The sequence below is a fragment of the Nerophis ophidion genome, linkage group LG17 (genome assembly GCF_033978795.1).
Source record: "Nerophis ophidion isolate RoL-2023_Sa linkage group LG17, RoL_Noph_v1.0, whole genome shotgun sequence".
NCBI lineage: Eukaryota > Metazoa > Chordata > Actinopteri > Syngnathiformes > Syngnathidae > Nerophis > Nerophis ophidion.
The window spans coordinates 34,138,871-34,162,306 of NC_084627.1; the positions used below are offsets into that span (position 1 = coordinate 34,138,871).

At 38.1% G+C, this 23,436-nt stretch overlaps 1 protein-coding gene across 2 annotated transcripts in view; it reads left to right on the top strand.

Annotated features, from left to right (window-relative positions):
• Positions 1–23,436, top strand: part of fpgs (folylpolyglutamate synthase) — a 58,189-nt gene that overhangs the window by 13,769 nt on the left and 20,984 nt on the right. The window contains exons 2-8 of one of the 2 annotated variants that reach the window (XM_061876787.1): positions 40–168; positions 308–361; positions 3,657–3,721; positions 5,778–5,892; positions 14,674–14,751; positions 20,583–20,644; positions 21,224–21,326. In XM_061876787.1, the coding sequence (XP_061732771.1) occupies positions 40–168; positions 308–361; positions 3,657–3,721; positions 5,778–5,892; positions 14,674–14,751; positions 20,583–20,644; positions 21,224–21,326 (606 nt within the window). The remainder of the gene's footprint in view (positions 1–39; positions 169–307; positions 362–3,656; positions 3,722–5,777; positions 5,893–14,673; positions 14,752–20,582; positions 20,645–21,223; positions 21,327–23,436) is intronic. The other variant, XM_061876788.1, reaches the window with a different exon arrangement.

Here is a 23,436-nt window from a genome sequence, read left to right on the forward strand (position 1 = left end):
ATAATAGGTGTTCTTAATAGTTTACCACTTTTGTTGTAGGATGCCGTTTGCACTCTTAACACACTTCAGACCAATGCCAGTGCTCTGGACGAGGTACGGCGGGTGCGAAACCACCCTGAGTTGCAGCTCCAGGCCATGAAAGGTTTCCTGGAACGGGCTGGCCTCACAGTGAGTGCATAATTGCGCTCATGTAGGGCAAAGGGGCACATTCTGATGCCATAATGATTGCAAAAACACTATTGTTATTGGTTCAGTAGTTACAAGTTATTGCCTAATTGCTTATCTTGTTTGTTTTTTGTTTTTAAAGGTGAAGGAACTAGACCACCTAAATATCATTCATGTGACAGGAACAAAGGGCAAGGTGAGCTGACCCTACTCAACCTGCATGTGTGTCTTTGTGTGCATGTATAATCTGTGTCTAGACAGATCTATATTGTATAAAACAGGCTTTAAGGCAGGGATCTCAAACTCAATTTACCTGGGGGCCACTGGATGCAGAAACTGGGTGAGGCTGGGCCGCAAGAAAATATGTCTTAAAAAATCTAACATGCACTTTTTAATGAATTCACCTTCTATGAATGGCTTCCCCGCCCTAGCAACATACTTGCCAACCCTCACGATTTTTCCGTGAGACTCCTGAATTTCAGTGCACCTCCCAACAATCTACTAGTGCAACCATTCTCCCGAATTTTTCCCAATTTTCAACCGGCCGACATTATTAAGGGCTGCCGTGACTGCACTGCCTTTAACGTCCTCTACAACAGTGGTTCTCAACCCTTTTTTCACTGTGAACATTTTTTTAATTCAAGTACCCCCTAATCAGAACAAAGCATTTTTGGTTGAAAAAAAGAGATAAAGAAGTAAAATACAGCACTATGTCATCAGTTTCTAATTTATGAAATTGTATAACTATATTGCTAATTTGTAGTGGTCTCTCTTGAACTATCTGGGGAAAAAAGATACAAAAATAACAAAAAAAACTTGTTGAAAAATAAACAACAGAAGAAGTGATTCATTTATAAATAAAGATTTCTACACATAGAAGTAATCATCAACTTAAAGTGCCCTCTTACGGGATTCGCACTGTAATACAACTTAATTGTAAACCTTTCTTAGCGCACCCCCTTCTAGAGGACTACTGCTCTACTACATGTCATCGCGCACGCTTTCGCAATCGACGTGCCGGCTCTGTAACATGTTGTATGAGTCTTGTACAGACCAACGTATGCGGCCGCAAAACTTACTTGTTCAACAGCCATACAGGCCACACTGAGAGTGGCCGTATAAACAACTTTAATACTGTTACAAATATGCGCCACACTGTGAACCGACATCAAACAAGAATGACCAACATATTTTGGGAGAATTTACGCACCCTAACACAACTTAAACACAAAAGAACAAATACCCAGAAGACCTTGCAGCCCCATCTCTCCCGGGCTACATACACCACCTCAACCGACGCAAGTAGAAAGGGTGGGGTGTTAGATGGGTGGTAGCGTGGGTGTGTGTATAGTGTATGGAATTGTGGGTATTTGTTCTGTTGAGTTTGTTGTATTACAGTGCGGATGTTCTCCTGAAATGTGTTTGTCATTTTTGTTTGGTGTGGGTTAACGGTCTGGCACATATTTGTAACAGTGTTAGTTTTTTTTACGGCCACCCTCAGTGTAATTTGTGTAGCTGTTGACCAAATATGTCTTGCAACATCACACATGTGTACTGCTAAGACAAAGGTAACAAACAATTAGGCTTGCACACTTCCTGTACAGTATACAGAGGTTGTCAAGACAAGTACCGTTACAGCACTCCATGAATAGTGTGATTGTGTAAAAACTGGACTTGATTCTATGGGGACTCTCGTGAAAATCGAGATTAATGGGTAAATTGACGCTGTCAAGTTCTGTTCATATCAAACTCGCGGGCCGCAAATACATGAAATCTTCATATGTAAGCGCGGGCCGCAAAACAACGTCTCGCGGGCCGCATGTTTGAGACCACTGCTTTAAAGGGGAACATTATCACAATTTCAAAAGGGTTAAAAACAATAAAAATCAGTTCCCAGTGGCGTGTTGTATTTTTTGAAGTTTTTTTCAAAATTTTACCGGGCCTGGAATATCCCTCAAAGCTTTAAAGTGTCTTATTTTCGCTCTCTCGAAGCCACTGTTCATTTTCCTGTGACGTCATACAGTGTTGCCAATGTAAACAAACAATGGCGAATAGCACAGCAAGATATAGCGACATAAGCTCGGATTCAGACTTGGATTTCAGCGGCTTAAGCGATTCAACAGATTATGCATGTATTGAAACGGATGGTTGGAGTATGAAAGAATTGAAGAAGAAACTGAAGCTATTGAGCGAATAGCAATTGACGCTATTCATAGCCGTAGCATGGCCGAATAGCTGCCTTAGCATCACCGGTAAAATGTGCCGACCAAACGATCAGGACATTCGCATCTTGTGACGCTGGAGCAACTTAAATCCGTCGATTGGTAAGTGTTTGTTTCGCAAGAAATGTGGGTGGAAGGAAACGTAATATAGTTTCAAATGTACCTACAGCTATAGCCTAAATAGCATGTTAGCATCGATTAGCTGGCAGTCACGCCGCGGCCAAATATGTCTGATTAGCACATAAGTCAACAACATCAACAAAACTCACCTTTGTGATTTCGTTGACTTTATCGTTGCAAATGCATCTGCAGGTTATCCATACTTCTCTGTGCCATGTCTGTCTTCGCCAGTAAAATGTGCAGACACTCCAGCACATTCAATGGGGGTCTAGCGGCAGATTTCTTGCCACTTTCGCATCTTCGGGCCAGTGGTGCAACTTGAATCCCTCCCTGTTCGTGTTGTTACACCCTCCGACAACACACCGACGAGGCATGATGTCTCCAAGGTTCCAAAAAATAGTCGAAAAAACGGAAAATAACAGAGCTGCGACTCAGTGTTTGAGAAAATGAAAATGGCAGCTTTCTTACCTAGGCAACGTCACGTACTGACGTCATCGCTTCAAGAGGGCTAAACAGAAAGACATTTAATTGGCCAAAATTAACCCATTTAGAGTTCGGAAATCGGTTAAAAAAATATATGGTCTTTTTTCTGCAACATCAATGTATATCAGGGGTCGGGAACCTTTTTGGCTGAGAGAGCCATACAAGCGAAATATTTTTAAAAGTATTTCCATGAGAGACATATTTTTTTTCAAGACTGAATACAACTAAATGCGTGCATTTTTAAGTAAGACCAACATTTTTAGAGTATAAGAAGTCTCTTATTCTTTTTAATAACATTGTTATTCTGAAGCTAGCCAACAATAAATAAAAAACTTCTTACCATTAATGCGACTTTTTGAACAGGTGTGGTAGAAACCGGATGGATGGATTAAAATGCATGAGAATGTTTTAGATTTTGAACGTTATTTTTGACACTGTGATTACCAGAGGAATTATTCATTACTTACCGTAATAAGCAATGTCCGCTAAGATTTATCTGAGAGCCAGATTCAGTCATCAAAAGAGCCATATCTGGCTCTCGAGCCATAGGTTCCCTACCCCTGATATATATATTGAAGTTTACATAGGTCTGGTGATAATGTTCCCCTTTAAGGAGACGGAAAGATGTATAAACATGGTAATTATTTTTTTTTTTTCATCTTTCAGGGCTCAACATGTGCATTTACTGAACAGATTTTAAGATCTTACGGCTTCCGGACAGGATTTTACAGGTAAACATTCAATGTTTGAGGAAATATTCATAGATATGTTCTTGCGATGAGGCGGTTTACCCTGCCTTCCGCCCGAAGGCAGCTGAGATAGGTGCCAGCGACCCCAAAAGGGACAAGCGGTAGGAAATCGATGGATGGATGTTCATACTGCTGAGAAAGTAGCTTTTTTTTTTTATTTGATAAGAATTAATAATTGATAACTATGTAGTTTTGATAAGAACTATTTAGCAACATTTACAAAATGTCAACTCAACCAAAAAATACTGAATATATGTTTTCTTTATGGAAGTTTATTGATCAATTTAATAGTAGTTTAAAATGAGTAGTTTGGATAAAATGGGGAACATCTCCCAATGTTCTGAACTTCCATATCAGTTGCTTACGCTATTGACAGAATTCCTAACCAACAATTGCTTAACTCATGAAATAGGCTCCACCACCCTCATGACCCAAAAGGGACGAGTGGTAGAAAATGGATGGATGGATGTTTAGATAATTATCTCTTTAAAATGAGAAATTATGTCATACCGATAAGTTTGATAAAAATAAGCAATACCAAAGAAAAGCTATAATAAAAAAAGATTATCCGTACTGTGCTATAGGTGTGTAGGGTCAGCAAATCAAGCGCTCCTTTTTCCCCTAATGCAGTAAACATCCATCCATTTTTCTCCCACTTATTCCCTTTGGGGTTGTGGGGGGCGCTGGTGCCTATCTCAGCTACAATTGGGCGGAAGGCGGGGTACACCCTGGACAAGTTTCCACCTCATCGCAGATGCTGTAAACAGCCTATTGTAAACTTCTCTTGAGTTTAGTGTTAACAGACGTGGTCAATCATGGGGGACTTTTTCACTGTTTCAGAGGAAGATATCGCCAAATGATCTATAAAACAATCCGCAAGGAGGGAAAGAAAAAACATAATTTTTAACACATCAAACCTTATCAGCTACCTCAAACGCTCGAAACACTACAAGGGTGTTTTAAAAAGCCTAAAAAGATGCCTGCGCTGCCAAATAAGCTGCCCCAAAAGCCAGTCGGCAAGAAATTTTTGCACTAACTACAGATTAATCTATATTAAAAAAAATAATATATATCAAAAATGTATCAATAACTGTATCCTCCTGGGGAAAAATATTGTGCATCCTTAATTTTTATGCTCATGCCTAACATGTTTGTTTGTGTGATAGCTTGTAGTTTGAATTAAATACACTTGAAATTAGGAGTCCAAAAGACAACATTTTCAAAAGGTCTCATTTGTGTTTCATGGACACTTGGCGTCAGATTACTTGTTGGTTGGTCAGGGATTAAATACTTCCCTTAACCAAATACAAATGGTTAATCACTTGGGAAGCAACGGTATCAAACTCTTACGATACGATATCACGGTGTTAAGGCTGTGGTGCGATACTATTGCAGTTTATGTCAAAAAAGAAGAAGCTTGGTGAAAATGCTATAGTGTTCATAAAATTATTAGGATAAACACATTTACTGTAATTGAACACAAATGTAATGCTAAAATGTTCTAATCATATTTCTTTACTACAAACAAGTATTTCTAAGTGAAAATAATTGCGCAGGAACATCTACTGTTTTAAGCACATATTTAAAAGAATAACTAGGTCGATTGGCAGTGGTAAAATTGGCCCTAATGTGAGTGTGAATGTTGTCTCTTTGTGTTGGCCCTGCGATGAGGTGGCGAATTGTCCAGGGTGTACGCAGCCTTCCTCCCGAATCCAGCTGAGATAGGCTCCAGCACCCCCCCGTAACCTCGAAAGGGACAAGCGGTAGAAAATGGATGGATGTAACTTAGTTGATGACTTTAAAGTAACAATGAAAACATTCAGTGTGTAAAATAATATAATACTGTTTGGTGTCTCTCAACCTTTACATAATGGGAAGCAGCGTCTTGTATTGTAGACTTTGAAACCAAAATACCATGGTATTTATAATGCCTTATTAATCACCATTTTTAGAGTTTTTGTTGGGATGATTTTTTGGTCATGTGGTTTAGTTATGTTTGTAGTTATGTTTTTGTTTTTTTTATGTTCTTTTTTTATAGTTCACCACATTTGGTCGAAGTAAGGGAGAGGATTCGAATCAACGGACAACCTATTGGGAAAGATCTCTTTACAAAATACTTCTGGCAGGTTTACGGACGCCTCGATGAAACAAAGGTGGGTTTTGTAACAAGAGGCAAGAGCACGCTGTCATACGCATGCATGTTTTACTTGAACATAACTAATTAAACACCTGAAAGATGCATGTTATTCCTTTTTATTTTATTAAATAAATGTATGATAATCATATTTTCAGTAGGCCAAATCAAATAATTACACATGCATAATTACCTCCAACACATGTTTCCTCTCTCAACATTATCATATGACTCTTATTGGAGCTGTATCAAAAAGTCGATAAGTATTATACCAACATAATGTTAAATGAATACGGAGAATTGTTTCTTATGTTGGTTTGCTCACTTAGCTATATAAGAGGAACAATATGAATATACATAAACCTATTTTTCAATTGTCACCTCTGACATTATTCATCAATGATTAATCATTATCGTAAAGTTTAAATTATTGATGGATATTATTACGTTGTGCGGGTGATAAGTCAAAGTTGTGGTGAGTTGTTGTATATGTAAGACAAAAGCTATGGAGATTAAATTGTGCCTTTTATTATGAAAGCTTTTTTTGACACTGAATTTTGAGAACACATTTTTTTCACACCAAAGTATGCCGACATTTCATTTAAAATAAAATTTGTCAGCGAAATGTGTGTTTTAAAATTCATTGTATAAACATTCAATGTATTAAAAACTTCAGTGTAAAAGAAAATGTATTGCTTCAAAAAGCAAGACTCACTTCAGGTAAATTAAGACTAAAACAATTTTGCCTGTTTCAGAACCAGCCAACGAGTTGTCAAGTTTAAAGTCACGTGACATTTAAATAAGCATTCAGATCTGCACAAGGAGTTTATAGAGCGACAGGTAATGACGTAGTTGTTGCACCTGTTCTGCTCCAGTGCAAATTGTCGTCAAGGAGCACAGGGCAGACGTTCCCTTCAGGGTGGATGTTTTCTTCGGGGTTAACACACTTCACTTTACCTGTCAATGGGTCTGCTAAGCTCTCCTTTCAGGTCAGATTGACGAAGGCTGCCGATTTGTGATCTGGCTGCTTTTATTGTTAGTTTTGCAGGACACGATCGGACTTGTCCATCCTTATACCGCGCAGTGCAGCGCTACCTCTGTCTCTCTTTGCTCGCCCACTCACTCACTGACGTCACTCAGACAACACGTTGCCATTCTCTTAAACACCCACAATACTCTCATGCTGTGCACATGTAGATATGTAGACGCGTACACAGCTGCTTGGCTTGATGCCAAATATTAGCCGAGTTTAAACTGGCCAATTAGCAGTCAACTAATGCAAGTGAAATGACTGTATTTTGTAACAAGTTGCTACAGTTTGTGTTTTATATTTAACAAATGTGTGTTTGACCTGCTGCATGGCTTATCTGTGAAAATATGTATCCATAGTTTGTTTTTAGTACTTACTAATAATTGTATTTTTTTAAAGCACAGACAGGGAGTGGCAACCATAAAACCATGAAGCATTTAATATAATGTAAATAAAACTTCATTATAATTTAACCTAATTCTTGTTAATGGCAGACTATATTTAATACGGAAAATTGTCACTTGTTGGAGTTCAACAACAAAAGTCGAATGTGTTTAGTGCCCTTTAATTTATATTTTAACCTTCTAAAATTGTTCTTTGAGTGCAATAAAAACATGTTTATTGTATTGTAAGATTGACTGTTAAAATAAATCCAATATTGACATTTTTTTTAGTTCCCCTTAATTTGAAAATGATCCAACATTTTGGTGCTGGTACCAAATGATTTGGAATCAAGACAACCCTAGTATGTATATATGTGTATGTGCATATGCATATACGTAGTACCGTTCATAACAATATGTACAATGTACAATATTTACTGTATTTTGGTTATTTTAAGCATTACCAGAACTTATTTCCTGGGTGCATTTACTGTATTTTTTGGACTATGATTTGCAGTTTTTTTCAGTTTGGCCGGGGGTGCGTAATATACCTCGGAACGACTTATGTGTGAAATTATCACGTTACCGTAAAATATCAACAAATATTATTTATCTCATTCGCGGAAGACAGGAAGAAAATGTCAGCAATCGTCACACACATCAACCAATAAGAATTTGGCGGGGGAGGGCCATGGCAGAGGTACATTGTGGGTCATAGAATGCTAACTGCCATATTCTATATGCTACTGCCGTAGCTATTAAAATGGATAATTTCATTGTTGGTGGTAACTTATAAAAACTGAGAAGGGCTGAACTAAAATGGCCCCAAAAAGGAGATCATGTACTGCAGATTACAAGGTGGACGTAGTGAAATATGCTGCAGAAAACGACAAGAGGAAGCGGCGCATACCTTTGGAGTTGGCAGAGTTGTTTTAAAGCGACATCGAGGAAGAAGATTTCATCGGATTTATCAATTAGGAGTGACGGATTGTTTGGTAAACGTATAGCATGTTCTATATGTTATAGTTATTTGAACGACTCCTACCATAATATGTTACGTTAACATACAAGGCACGTTCTCAGTTGGTTATTTATGCGTCATATAACGTACACTTATTCAGCTTGTTGTTCTCTATTCTTTATTTATTTTAAATTGCCTTTCAAATGTCTATTCTTGGTGTTGGATTTTATCAAATTTTCCCCAAAAATGTAACTTATACTCCAGTGCGACGTTTATTTGTTTTTTTCCTTCTTTATTATGCATTTTCGGCCGGTGCGACGTATACTCCGGAGCGATTTATAATCCGAAAAATACGGTATTTCAGTGGTTTGACTTTTGGCAACAATTGTGTGTCGACTTTCAACATCAAACACATTTTCTCAGCATGGCAGACTTTGTAATAGACGACGAAGATGACTACTTTTGAACATAGTGGTTCACAACCTTATCTTTTTAAAGTTGAATATATGTAGGATGAACTGCTGGTTATAGAAGTTTAGTCAGCACAAAGAGAGGGTGAAAGGTTGGAGCAGATGGAAGCCAAGAGGGGAAGGTTATAGCTAATGGTGTAGCATGCTATTGCAAGGCGAAGCTACACAAATAGTTCCTCATTGTTTGCTCTTACAATAACAATGTGGCTACAGTTTGCTTATTATACAAGTTAGGGAACTTAATTCAAGTACTATTGTTTTGTTTTTTTTAATGTATTTTAATATTGCTTTAGAGGCAGAATGGATTGCTCCCAATAGTAGCATTACTACACACAGAAAGTTGCAGATTATTAAAATAAAAATAAAAAGTGTTCTTATTTCTCATAGGGTTTGTAAATGAAAGGCAAAATCCCCCCCAGAAAAGGGCAGTTCCCCTTGTAAGTGTTGTTTTGAGTGAACTCATGTCTGGTACAAAATGACTTGCATGTGACCATTCTGTTAGGTCACATTACTCTCATTAAGTGTATTCATTGCCTGTAAAATCAAACTATTTCCTTCAGCAAAGTTCCATGTTTTGCATTGTGAAACCTTCAAAATGGCAAACCTAATGCATGTCTCGTGACTTTAAAAGTAAGATGCTTCTTTGTCACTGTCAACACCATTCTGTGTTTCCTCAGAATGGGTTAGTAATCCATTGTAAAAGGTCCGACAATATACAAATGTTAGAAAAACTGACATTTTCCTCAATGAAAAATAATGCAATTCCAATTACTGGTAATCCGTTCAGAGACTCAATAACACAACACATTTATGATTACGGTTTTCTTGCAAAAAACAAGAAATTAAATTAATACATTAACAATTACCATCAATTTTACCTGTTATTGAAGAAACTAATTGGCCAAGGTGGCAGAGAGGAGGGAGGAGTTAATCTTTTAATATACAAACCCTGTTTCCTTTTGAGTTGGGAAATTGTGTTAGATGTAAATATAAGCGGAATGCTATGATTTGCAAATCATTTTCAACCCATATTCAGTTGAATAGGCTACAAAGACAACATATTTAATGTTCAAACTGATAAACATTTTTTTTGTTTAAATCATTACCTTTAGAATTTGATGCCAGCAACACATGACAAAGAAGTTGGGAAAGATGGCAATAAATACTGATAAAGTTTAGAAATGCTCATCAAACACTTATTTGGAACATCCCACAGGTGTGCAGGTTAATTGGGAACCGGTGGGTGCCATGATTGGGTATAAAAGCAGCTTCCATGAAATGCTAAGTAATTCACAAACAGGGATGGGGTAAGGGTCACCAATTTGTAAGCAAATTGTTTAACAGTTTTAGAACAACACTTCTCAACGAGCTATTGCAAGGAATTTAGGGATTTTACCATCTACGGACCGTAAAATCATCAAAAGGTTCAGAGAATATGGAGAAATCACTGTACGTAAGCAATGATATTACAGATTTTTGATCCCTCAGGCGGTAGTGCATCAAAAACTGACATCAGTGTGTAAAGGATATCACCTAATGGGCTCAGGAACACTTCATAAAACAATTGTCAGTAACTACAGTTGTCGCTACATCTGTAAGTGCAAGTTAAAACTCTGCTAAGCAAAACCCATTTATCAACAACACCCAGGAACGCCGCTGGCTTAACTGGGCCCGAGCTCATCCAAGATGGACTGATGCAAAGTGGAAAATTGTTCTGTGGTCTGACGAGTCCACATTTCAAATTATATTTGGAAACTGTGGATGTGGTGTCCTCCGGAACAAAGAGGAAAATAACCATCTGGATTGTTATAGGCGCAAAGTTCAAAAGCCAGCATCTGTGATGGTATGGAAGTGTATTAGTGCCCAAGGCATGGGTAACTTACACATCTGTGAAGGCACCATTTAATGCTGAATGCTCCATACAGGTTTTGGTGCAACATATTTTGTCATCCAAGCAACGTTATCATGGGACGCCCCTGCTTATTTCAGCAAAACCATGCCAAGCCATGTGTTACAGCAGCGTGGTTTTGTAGTAAAAGAGTGCGGGTACTTTCCTGGCCCCCCTGCAGTCCAGACCTGTCTCCCATCGAAAATGTGTGGCGCATTATGAAGTGTAAAATATGACAGCGGAGACTCCGGACTGTTGAACGAATGAAGCTTTACATAAAACAAGAATTGGAAAGAAATCCACTTTTAAAGCTTCAACAATTAGTTTCCTCAGTTCCCAAACGTTTATTGACTGTTGTTAAAAGAAAAGGTGATGTAACACAGTAGTGAACATGCCCTTTCCCAACTACTTTGGCACGTGTTGCAGCCATGGAATTCTAAGTTAATTATTATTTGCAAAAAAAATAAAGCTTGAGTTTTAACATCAAATATCTTGTCGTAGTGCATTCCACTGAATATGGGTTGAAAAGGATTTGCAAATCATTGTATTCTGTTTATATTTACATCTAACACCATTTCCCAACTCATATGGAAACAGGGTTTGTACATTGTCCCACTTTCTCAATCAAAATGGTCCAGAGAAAAGCGCAGCGATTGAGTCACCAATGTGTGGGATTATTTTTTTTTTTGTGCACTCCATTACATGAAATGATATGAGTGAAATATGCACAAAGTTTTGGACTATATATACATGGTCAGTCTGAATTTTACAAAAAGTGGGGGCGTGTGGAAACCACAATTCCACAGACCGTCAAAAAACAGATGTTTGTTGCTATGTAATGTGGTTATGTTGCAAAATGATTCATCACTAAACCAGACATACAATCCAATCTGTTTTTAGAAATGTTTTTTTTTTTTTTTTTTATGTCTAATGACTCCCGTTTGCCGAAGGCTGGGCTGAACTGTATTTGTTTACTGCATTTTTGTTGAGTTGACTCATAACGTGAGTGTGGGAAATCGGTATGCCTCAGGGCCAAACCCAAATGTTTTGTACCTGTGTCTTAATGTTGAGGTCGCAAACACAGTATTTGAATCCAGAAAATATTTTTTGCAAGCACAAACCTATTTAAAAAAAAAAAAAAAAAAAATTAAACTCACTTGAAAAATATTTTTTCAGCAACTATGTCCTCCAGTTGCAACTGGAGCGATTTTATTCGTGATGGACGAGCCTTCGCAATTTGCAACACTTCCTGGTTGTGTAAAGTGTTGACATCCTCCGGCTTGCAGTGAATAAAAGAAGAGAAAGAAACCTAACAAAATATTAAATATAGGTTTGAATTAAAGTTGTATATTTTATCTTGTGTATGCTGTCGGTAGATTTATCTCCTGCTCATAGAGAAATCTTAAATTTTTGAACTTGGTGGACTACTTTCTACTTTAACGTAATTTGTAGAGCACCCGGATCAACTTTATTTTTAAAATCTGCTTTAAATATGCAGTGAATTTCAACAATAAGAGGGTTTTTGGATATCTACATGTTATGCGTTACATTTTGTATTATTTATGCATTAGTTCATTTTTTTTTAACTGGATCGAGGTACCGTGATTGTCTTTATAAAGCAAATAGTTATTGAGTAGTTTATGGAGAAATATTATATGACGATTGCTTGATTAGTTTGTTTTTCGATACAATTGTAATACCTAATACAGCTATTTCAGCAATAAGGTTGTTCGGATATCTACATGCAATGCATTAAATTTAGCATTATTTATGCATTAATTTTTATTAACTGGATCGAGGTACCATGATTGTCTTTATAAAGCAAATACTTATTGATTAGTTTATGGAGAAATATTATATGATGATTGCTTGACTAGCTCGTTTTTTTGATGAAATTGTAATAGTTAATACAACAATCAGTTTAGCAAACTCACTTGAGGTAGTTGGATATATGTGTAACCTCAAAATGGACACAATCCAGATGATGTTCCAAACAGAAGTCTTTGTGGTCTTTCTTGTTGGAATCCATACAGTAACATTGCATAGTACTACGTAGATCTTATTTTAAACACACAAAATTGTCCCTAACGTGTAAAGGTTGTCTGTGTTGGCCCTGTGATGAGGTGGCGACTTGTCCATGGTGAACCTTGCCTTCCGCATCAGTGCAGCTGGGATAGTTTTCAGCCACCCCCTGAGAGGCACAAACAGATAGAAAATGGATTAATACATTTTTTTTAAATAATAGAAAATATAAATTTATTCTGAAAAAGACCAGACCTTTTTTTTAATGTTTAAATATGGCTCTATTATAAAGCAGTTGATATATTTTTTAAATCCTGTTGAAAGGTTTGTACTTTGAACTGTACGTGTAAATACTAAGGGGATTTCATTGTAATAACTGAATATGTTCCCCTTTTTTGGAATAGTTGCATTTCTTTTTGCTCTGTTGTCGTGTAATTTGTCGAGAGTCAATTTCCTCCTTGATTGTCCTAAACACAAAATCATAGCAATTGTTTAAACATATAAATGTTAACATTTTCCAGTGAAATAAAAATGTAAATAGCGTTTGAGAACAACTAATATGATTTAAGTTGTAAATATAGTTCCAAAAGATCAACTATTACTCACACATTATGAAGACACATAAGACATGAATCATGCTATTTAGGTGTAAAAATCCAAAGAAAAAGATGTACGGCTTTTACTTCTAAATGTTGAAAAAAGATCCCTGCACAAAGCTGTCTGCAATGGTTGAATATGAAGGTCTCTCTCTCAGGGCAAAAAGGAGCGAAATTCTGATGGTTGAGGTCTTATTTTAACGTGTCACTACTGTCACCTCAGCTTTACATGTCTGCTTTTAGTTGTTATAAATAAATAAAGCTATACCTACATACATTTCATACAGGCAGCATTGCCATGTGGAAAATCGTTTTTCAGAGCAATCTCATTTGAGACCAAGCAGCCAATCAAAGTACATTATCCAGTTCTCTGATTGGTTGCCATTTTTACAAAAATATAAATAACACTGTGTGTCTAAACTTGCGCAAGCGCAGAGCAGAAATCTAAGCAAGTGCAGAAAAACAAGTTGAATGAGCAAAAGGGTGAGGTTAAGACAACGGAAGAGAGGAGGCGCCACAGAGCGCAGCCTTCTGACTGCTGACAGCCCAAATTGTGAGCGTTAATATTGATAATAGGAAACAAGCAAACACTTTTATTGTGCACAAAATACATTTTGTATTTGCTCTATGTTTTGCCTGAGTTAAATTTATTTTCAAAATATGTTTGTGCTTGCAAAAAATTGTTTTGTCCTCCAAATCTGCCTGTGCAACCTCAACATTAACACAAATGTAACGCCATACAATTACACCCCTAATAACAGAAAAAGGACAATGGGTTCTAGCAGGGGTCCTCTAAGTAGTACATACAGTACAAGTGCTTGAGCACAACACTGGATCATAAAACTGGTTAATACGCAATTAAGTGGATAACTTCTTTAAAAGCAAAACTAACAAATAATATATTACCAAATGGTCCCTCTTAAGTCAATTATTGAACATTTTTAATATATTCTTTTTAAATAAATGTAATTTCATTGTTTCCCACAGGTCAGGCATCTATTTGTGGTGGTGTGGTCGTGCGGGGGGGTGCTTGAGGCAGCGGGGACGATGACCAAGAAGAACGCGGAGTTGGAAAATATAATTACAACACTTTATGTACATATTTATATACATGTTTATATAATATTTATATAATATGTAACTACAAGTTCCATTCACAGACAGAGTCCCATTGCTTTTATGAGCGGTCGAGCGAGTCAAAAGCCGGAAAAAAAAAAAAATATTTATATTATTTGTGGCGGCCGTAATTCTTTCGTGGGGGGCCGCCATAAATAAATGCATGTGTGGGAAACCCTGAATTTACAATCAATTCAAAAGCAAGTGAATATTGTAACTACATTAAATTTTGGTAATTATTTATTATAAAATGAGTTGATTATGTATAATTATTTAAGACACTCATGAGAATGCAATTTATTGAATGCAAAATAATTTCCTTTTCAACTTTTAGGAAGCCAATGATGGGACAATGCCTGCATACTTTCGTTTCCTCACCATCTTAGCCTTCCATGTCTTCCTTCAGGAGAAGGTAGGCAGTCAATGTAGGACACCAATGCTTTTAAGTTAGTGGTTGGTTCACAGTGCCTGTCATCATAATACTCCTGTTCTTGAAAGTATTCTGCACTAGGTTATACAGTCAAACTTTGGTTTTCGTTCATAATTTGTCAGATAAAAACCAAATTGTGCAAAAACTGAGGCTATTTTTCCAATCCAAATGATCTTCTCCCAGACACCCACAAATCAATCAATCAATCAATGTTTACTTATATAGCCCTAAATCACTAGTGTCTCAAAGGGCTGCACAAACCACTACGACATCCTCGGTAGGCCCACATAAGGGCAAGGAAAACTCACACCCAGTGGGACATCGGCGCACAGTCGCGAGAGTCCAGTCCAAAGCGGATCCAACACAGCAGCGAGAGTCCCGTTCACAGCGGAGCCAGCAGGAAACCATCCCAAGCGGAGGCGGATCAGCAGCGCAGAGATGTCCCCAGCCGATACACAGGCGAGCAGTACATGGCCACCGGATCGGACCGGACCCCCTCCACAAAGGAGAGTGGGACATAGAGGAAAAAGAAAAGAAACGGCAGATCAACTGGTCTAAAAAGGGAGTCTATTTAAAGGCTAGAGTATACAAATGAGTTTTAAGGTGAGACTTAAATGCTTCTACTGAGGTGGCATCTCGAACTGTTACCGGGAGGGCATTCCAGAGTACTGGAGCCCGAAATGAAAAAGCTCTACAGCCCGCAGACTTTTTTTGGGCTTTGGGAATCACTAATAAGCCGGAGTCCTTTGAACGCAGATTTCTTGCCGGGACATATGGTACAATACAATCGGCAAGATAGGATGGAGCTAGACCGTGTAGTATTTTATACGTAAGTAGTAAAACCTTAAAGTCACATCTTAAGTGCACAGGAAGCCAGTGCAGGTGAGCCAGTACAGGCGTAATGTGATCAAACTTTCTTGTTCTTGTCAAAAGTCTAGCAGCCGCATTTTGTACCAACTGTAATCTTTTAATGCTAGACATGGGGAGACCCGAAAATAATACGTTACAGTAGTCGAGGCGAGACGTAACAAACGCATGGATAATGATCTCAGCGTCTTTAGTGGACAGAATGGAGCGAATTTTAGCGATATTGCGGAGATGAAAGAAGGCCGTTTTAGTAACGCTTTTAATGTGTGCCTCAAAGGAGAGAGTTGGGTCGAAGATAATACCCAGATTCTTTACCGTGTCGCCTTGTTTAATTGTTTGGTTGTCAAATGTTAGAGTTGTATTATTAAATAGAGTTTGGTGTCTAGCAGGACCGATAATCAGCATTTCCGTTTTTTTGGCGTTGAGTTGCAAAAAGTTAGCGGACATCCATTGTTTAATTTCATTAAGACACGCCTCCAGCTGACTACAATCCGGCATGTTGGTGAGCTTTAGGGGCATGTAGAGTTGGGTGTCATCAGCATAACAGTGAAAGCTAACACCGTATTTGCGTATGATGTCACCTAGCGGCAGCATGTAGATGCTGAAGAGTGCAGGGCCAAGGACCGAACCCTGGGGAACTCCACACGTTACCTTAACGTAGTCCGAGGTCACATTGTTATGGGAGACACACTGCATCCTATCAGTAAGATAAGAGTTAAACCAAGACAGGGCTAAGTCTGACATACCAATTCGTGTTTTGATACGTTCTAATAAAATATTATGATCGACAGTATCGAAAGCAGCGCTAAGATCGAGGAGCAGCAACATAGATGACGCATCAGAATCCATCGTTAGCAATAGATCATTAGTCATTTTTGCGAGGGCTGTCTCCGTGGAGTGATTTGCCCTGAAACCGGATTGAAAGGTTTCACATAGATTGTTAGACGCTAAGTGTTCATTTAACTGCTCCTCAACAATTTTTTCGAGGATTTTTGAAATAAAAGGAAGGTGAGACACCGGTCGGTAGTTTACCATGAGGTCAGGATCGAGGTTAGGTCTTTTAAGAAGAGGATGAATAACTGCTTTTTTGAATGCTAGGGGAACAGTGCCCGAGGAAAGTGATAAGTTTATAATATTTAGCACTGCTGGACCTAATAATACAAAGAGCTCCTTGATCAGTTTCCAAGGAAGAGGGTCAAGTAAACATGTTGTTTGTTTTATTCCATTTACACGTTGTAACAATTCCTCTAATGTTATTTCCTCAAAACGAGAGAAACTATTTTGGAGGGCAGTATCCGCCGTATATACAATCGTGTCAGTGTTAATAGAACCCCGTTGTAGCTGGGACGCATTGTCTTTAATCTCCTTTCTAATGACTTCAATTTTCTTACTAAAGAATTGCATAAAGTCATCAGCGGAGTGGGTGGAGCTACTGGAAGGAGTCCCTTGTTGGGTTAGCGATGCTACCGTACTAAACAAAAATTTAGGATCGTTTTTATTACGGTGGATGAGATTTGAGTAATATTTAGCTTTAGCTAAGGTAAGCATGCGTTTATAAGTTATTAAACCATCACTCCATGCTTGATGGTGCACCTCAAGTTTAGTCTTGCGCCATTTGCGTTCCAGCTTTCTGCATAATAATTTCTGAGCTCTAGTTTCTTCTGTAAACCACGGGGTGCGCTTTTTTGGAGCCTTTTTTAACTTTAGCGGTGCTATGTTATCAATGGTTTCGCACAGGGCGTCGTTAAAGTTGTTAGTGAGGTTATCAATAGAGCCCACATACTTTGGGAATGGTGCCATTACCGAGGGCAGTAGGTCAGCAAGAGTTGTCGTTGTGGCCGTATTAATGTGGCGGTTGCTATAGCAGTTATTATTATTATTAGTTTGACGAACATGCGTCTGAACCTCGAATTTTATAAGGTAATGATCGGACAATACTTTAGTATACGGGAGTATCGTAACTTTGGAAACGGTGATACCCCTGACAAGCACTAGGTCTATCGTATTACCGTTGCGATGCGTGGGTTCATTTGTTATTTGTGTGAGACCACAGCTATCAATTATAGTCTGGAGCGCTACGCACGGTGGGTCCGATGGGGTATTCATATGGATATTAAAGTCCCCCATTATGATTATATTATCGGCGTGTGTCACTAGATCAGCAACGAACTCTGAGAATTCATTGATAAAGTCCGAATAGGGCCCTGGGGGGCGGTAGATAACAGCCAGGTGTAGAGGGAGCGGTGTGACAGACTTCATAGTAAGCACCTCAAACGATTTATATTTATTATTTATGTTAGGACTAAGGTTAAAGTTTTCGTTGTATATTAGTGCGACCCCCCCACCCCTTTTAAGCGGACGGGCAATATGCGCATGTGTAAAGTTAGGAGGACCTGCCTCATTTAGCGCAAAAAAGTCGTTTGGTGTAAGCCAGGTTTCGCTGAGACCGATGACGTTAAGATTATTGTCTCTGATAATATCATTAACTAACAACGTTTTGGGAGACAATGATCTTATGTTTAAAAAACCTATATTATAGGTAGTCGGCTGTTTTAGGGAATTTTTGATCAAATTATCCGTAGTAGCAATATTAATAATGTTGTGTTTATTATGCCCAGTGCATTTAGTATAATTACGACCATATCTAGGAATTGATACGACGGGAATTTTCCGATTGTTTGATTGTTGCTTTGATAAACTGCACGCATCATGGTTAGCCACCTCAGTAACGGGGATTTTCCGATTGTTTGTTTGTTGCTTTGATAAACTGCACGCATCATAGTTAGCCACCTCGGTAAAACACATGTCCAACTCTGAAACACTCAAAGCAGAAAAAACTTGTTCTAATTTAACTGACTCCTTACCCAGACCAGTAGTCTCGCATCCTTTATTTAAATCCGGCTGCAGGATGGAGGGAAGTGGTGTTCTGTGGGGATTAGCTTTCTGCTTTGTTTTTAGCCCCGCTCGGCATCCCCGTTTCCGATCACACCGCTGGCGTCTGCTCCGTAGACGGCCCCCGCTGCTACTATACTCCCCTGCTTCACAGGCCGCTGGATGTAGCCGCCGAAGTATTCCCATGCTAGTTAGCACGTCGAACAAGCACGCGTCTATCAGTCCAAAACGGCCCGATATGTCCATATCCAGAAGTGTCTGGCGGTCGTACGTGATCACGGAGTGACCACGATGCGAGCCAGCCATGAAGTCTGCAGAACTGTCCGGCATTTCCGTCAAATGTTCCATCTTTAGCAAGAGCTCCGCAGTGTCGCAGCCCGTCCGGGCGCCAAAACACATTTTATAGTATATATTTGTAGTTTTACATACAGAAAAAAGTTAAATACATATAATTGAATGATAAAATTAAAACATTTACTTCTAACATAACTTTTACCTTTTTATTGAAGACTTCTTGGTGGAGAGGTGAGAGTGGTTAGTGGAGCTTGAGGAGAGATAATAGACTTTTCAAAACCTTTGTTGGTGGTCTGTGTCATGTTTAGTAACTCACTATATTGAGTAGGGATGTAACAATATATGATATTAATGATGTCTGGTAAAACGCCCTATGGTTAGTATTACTGTTTTTTAAATAAAAACATTTTTAAAAACTGATTAACTACACTTTGATAAACTTACGGACTGACGCCAGCTCACAAGCTTAAATACTAAAATGAAAATGAGACATTAACGTCTTTCCCCATTAAGACATTACATACTTGTAATGGCTGTAACTTAACAAAATGTGGTAAAAGTGAAGTGGTGTGAATACATTCCGGATGGACTGTACAATAACCAAGACAGTATAGGTCTTGAAAGTGTGACTAGGAAATGCATTGCGGGTCTTGCTGGACTCTGAATCGCTTATTTACATAAGTGAATGCTTGACTCTGCCTAAGTTTTTTTCTTGAACAAGTTCAAAACATTGCGTGAATGTGCAGTATCATTAACAGCCACAATTGTGGTAATGATCACATTAGGAAACCAAAGGATTTTGTGAGATTCTTCTCAATTCCAGTGTGAAAGCAAAGCTGCAGGAAGTCTGGTTATGAAGCTAATCAAGAGACGGCAAATAGTCTGTTAGCAGCCGTGAGACTAACAGACATGACTTTACATGCCATCATCACCTGGTACGTGTTGGTGTTCATGACATTTTCAGACTGGTAAGTTTGAATCAAGGCCTATTTTATTCAGTAACACACCTAGCATTTAGTTGGGTTATACGTTAGGCACGCTAGCTGCGGGCCACAAACGGCTTACAGTTCTTTGGAAAAAAGCACGTTGTCTGTACTTTTTAATTGTGGGGAAGCAAACAAAAGTATTTTCACAGAGGGTAGCACAGTGTTCAAAGTATTTCAAAGTCGGAAAAAAAATTCAGGGGAACCCTGCTTATGAAACAAGGCCGGGGAACCTCACGCATCTTGGAAACATAAGGGATTAAAGCCATAGATTATGCACAATTTGAACAAAGGACTATCCCTTAACAGGCTTTGCATTCTGAAATTCTTCACCTGGTATTAAAACTGATTCCCTTGCCATAATGTAGACACGTTTAGTGACACTTTTTCTCGTTTCAAATTTCCCGTCCATCAGACGTTCAATCTCACCATTTTTTGTATTTATTTTTCAGGTAGTGATCCTTTTGGATTAGGGTACAGTTTGTCTCAATACAGTCCTTGTTTTTTTTTTATATTGTACGATCCATTTTATTCCAGTTTGTTTCTTGCGCTTTGCATTGCAAACAAAGCCTTAATCCAACAAGTATGTCTACACATCCCCCACAATGCACTGCAAAATCACATTTGCGGCAAAACACAAATCATGAAAAGCGGGCGTGTGAAAGCCAAGGTTTGACTGCACTAGAATACCCAAGCTATTGAGATGATTAATTTGGGGAGGATTTGAGGTATTGCCCTCCAATGCTTGGGGATGTTAAATTGTGTTATTTTATTCAGGTGGATTTGGCTGTAATTGAAGTTGGGATTGGCGGAGCGTATGACTGCACCAACGTTGTAAGGTAGCGTTTTCACTCAAATAAAAAGTTACAGTATTTAGAGATCATATTTTGGACTTGACAGTTGGCCATTTTTTTTGATGCATTGCAATTATGACACGTCGCAATTACTGTTTACTATAATACTTTCCGTATTTTTTCAATTTGAATACAAGACAGTTACCATAGCTTTGTTGCTTCTGAATGATTTAGTTTCTTAGAGCAAAGGACAAAGTGTAAAGACTTCTTCTGCACGAAAATTATCTGTGTGATCTGGTGTTATATAGAAGAAAAAAATTAACATTATCCCCAACAGTGTTTCCCCTCATATTGGCAATCTGTATATGGCGGCGGGGACTTGGGGGTGTTGTATGCGCATATCTCAAAGACAAATCTGTTATTAGTGTTAGTATATTTTTCTTGTTGCATTATATTGTGTGTGTGTGCACACGCCCGAATAAAAACTAAACAAAGTTTACAAAAATAAAACCATGTCAAATTTTGTTTTGTATACATTTGTTAGACGTTTGGAATATATTCAATCACAGAAAAATGATGTTCTTATATTTGGGTCAATACGGTACTGATTCTCCACCTCTGCAGGAGACCTTGGGTATGTGGTATCTCATCTCTAGGAATAGACCACACTCAGATTCTTGGAGACACCTTGGAAAAGATTGCCTGGCAAAAAGGTGGCATCTTTAAGGTCAGTATTGGGATCACACACATGACATGGTATGTCCTTGTCTATTTGTTAGATTTTCACCACATCATAAAGCACAACACATTCACAGAGCAGACTTTCAATAATCCAGAATAAGGCACTATTTACAGACACCCAAACATCCTTGGACGTAGATTGCATTTTGGTACAGCATACTTGTACGCAGACAAAGGTTTTTGAGGAAGAGATGTCTCTCACCTGCTGACACTTCAGCCTTCAACAGAGCTGTCATAGCTTCCTGGTGTCTAAAAAAGGCTGTCAGCAGATAAGACACATCTCTTACTCAAACACTTCTGTCTGCACACAATAATTATAAACCTATATTTTAAAAAGACATGATCAATGCAATTGATCTATTATTGAATATTGCTACAATGTGTGGCAGCTTAAAATATTTGTTTGACAGCCTTAATGTTACATGACTTCCTTCACTCATCAAGTTAGCAGTTTTTGCGTTCAAATTTATAATACCAAAATGACCGCAAATCAATTGCGGTTTTTGCCAGAAAATTCGCAATTATATTTTTCTCAAAATCGTGCTTGCCAACTTGACTAAGCCATTCCACTCGACTTGGTAAAAAAATAATAATAACTTGATCGATATCATTTACATTTTGCAATACTGATTATATTGATTCCCCGCCTCCCACCACTGGAGAGTCTTGTTGGTCTAGCAGTGGCACCTCACACTATGCTAATGTAATCTTATATTGACTTTAAAAAGCTCTCCGGAGCAAAACAAAACCTAAGGAGTTTACTAGCTACCACCTTATTCTCTGTGGACAATGAAAATACAGTAATAAGAGGCCTTATCAACTTTGGTTGGCAAAGATATATCCCCACACTCATTGTCTTCAAGCAGGTCTTTTAGGTGCTCAGCATTAGTCATACAACGTCAACATCTGACTGAAACTTTATTTACTATATTTTTAACAGCGTTTTGTAAAATAACTGTCATTGTGGTGCAAGCTCACTATGAAGAAAGCTGTACCTCAGGAGATCCTACTGTTTACTTCTTCGTCTCCCTGCACACTAACACAGAACTGTCAAGTGTGCTAGAAAAAATAAAAGCACATTCCAGCCTTCACGATGAAATCGCTATGTGTTATATATCCTGTCTGATTATGCTACTAAAACAAGGGTCTGAGAGAAATATCTTAGAAATGTACTGTTTTTTTGTACTTCAAGAAACAATACCTTAATGCAATTTGCAGTAATGAAATTTTGCAGGACAAGTACACTTTTACTTACAATTCCTTATTTCAAAATTGCCTTTTGAGACATCTTGTTCACAGTTCAAGTTTAGTCTGTCCAATTTACAAGTTAACACGGGAAAAGAAAAAAACCATTTCGTACATATATATTTTGTAACAGACTAAAGACATGTTCAGTGTTTACTGTAAGTGCAGGTCGAATCAAATTATCGATTTAGAAGGTTATGTGCTGCAAAACCAAAGCACAGCCTAATCCATAAATTATTTAAAGGATCAAATAACAAACATAAAAATATTGCAACCATTACTTTTACTGCAGATCAATGAGTCAATGGCACAGTTTGCCAAATAGACATGAAAAATAAAAAAAATCATGAATACATAAACTTAGAAATATTGACCGAGTTTCCTACACCTAGTTCTGTCTTAAATTTCTCAATAAGCTAGTTAACAGGCAGACTTTCCTCTTATTTAAATTGCAGTGATATTAGAGGCAGGGTAATCAAACTGCAGAATTTGTGAAGACCACATCAAGCCAAAATAATGTGGCATACTTTGTCAGGTTAATAAATTAAAGTGCCACCGTTTGCACTTGACTTGGCCATTTCAATTTGGAGTTTTGTTGTTGGAATGCAGGGTAAAAGTTTTTCCAATTTCATACTTTGCGTGGGAATGTTCTCACATACCCACTACACACACATTTGTGCGTAAACACAGTTAATACTGTAATTTAGGCCCCTGGCATTGTTAGCTCCTGTTGTCTGTGGGAGGGGAGCCATTTGTACCTAGTTGTTCATTAGAAAATGGGCACAATGAACTCTGCCTGGTATCAAATGTGACATTACTCAGCACGTCGTTTTAAAAAGTAGTTAACAGAA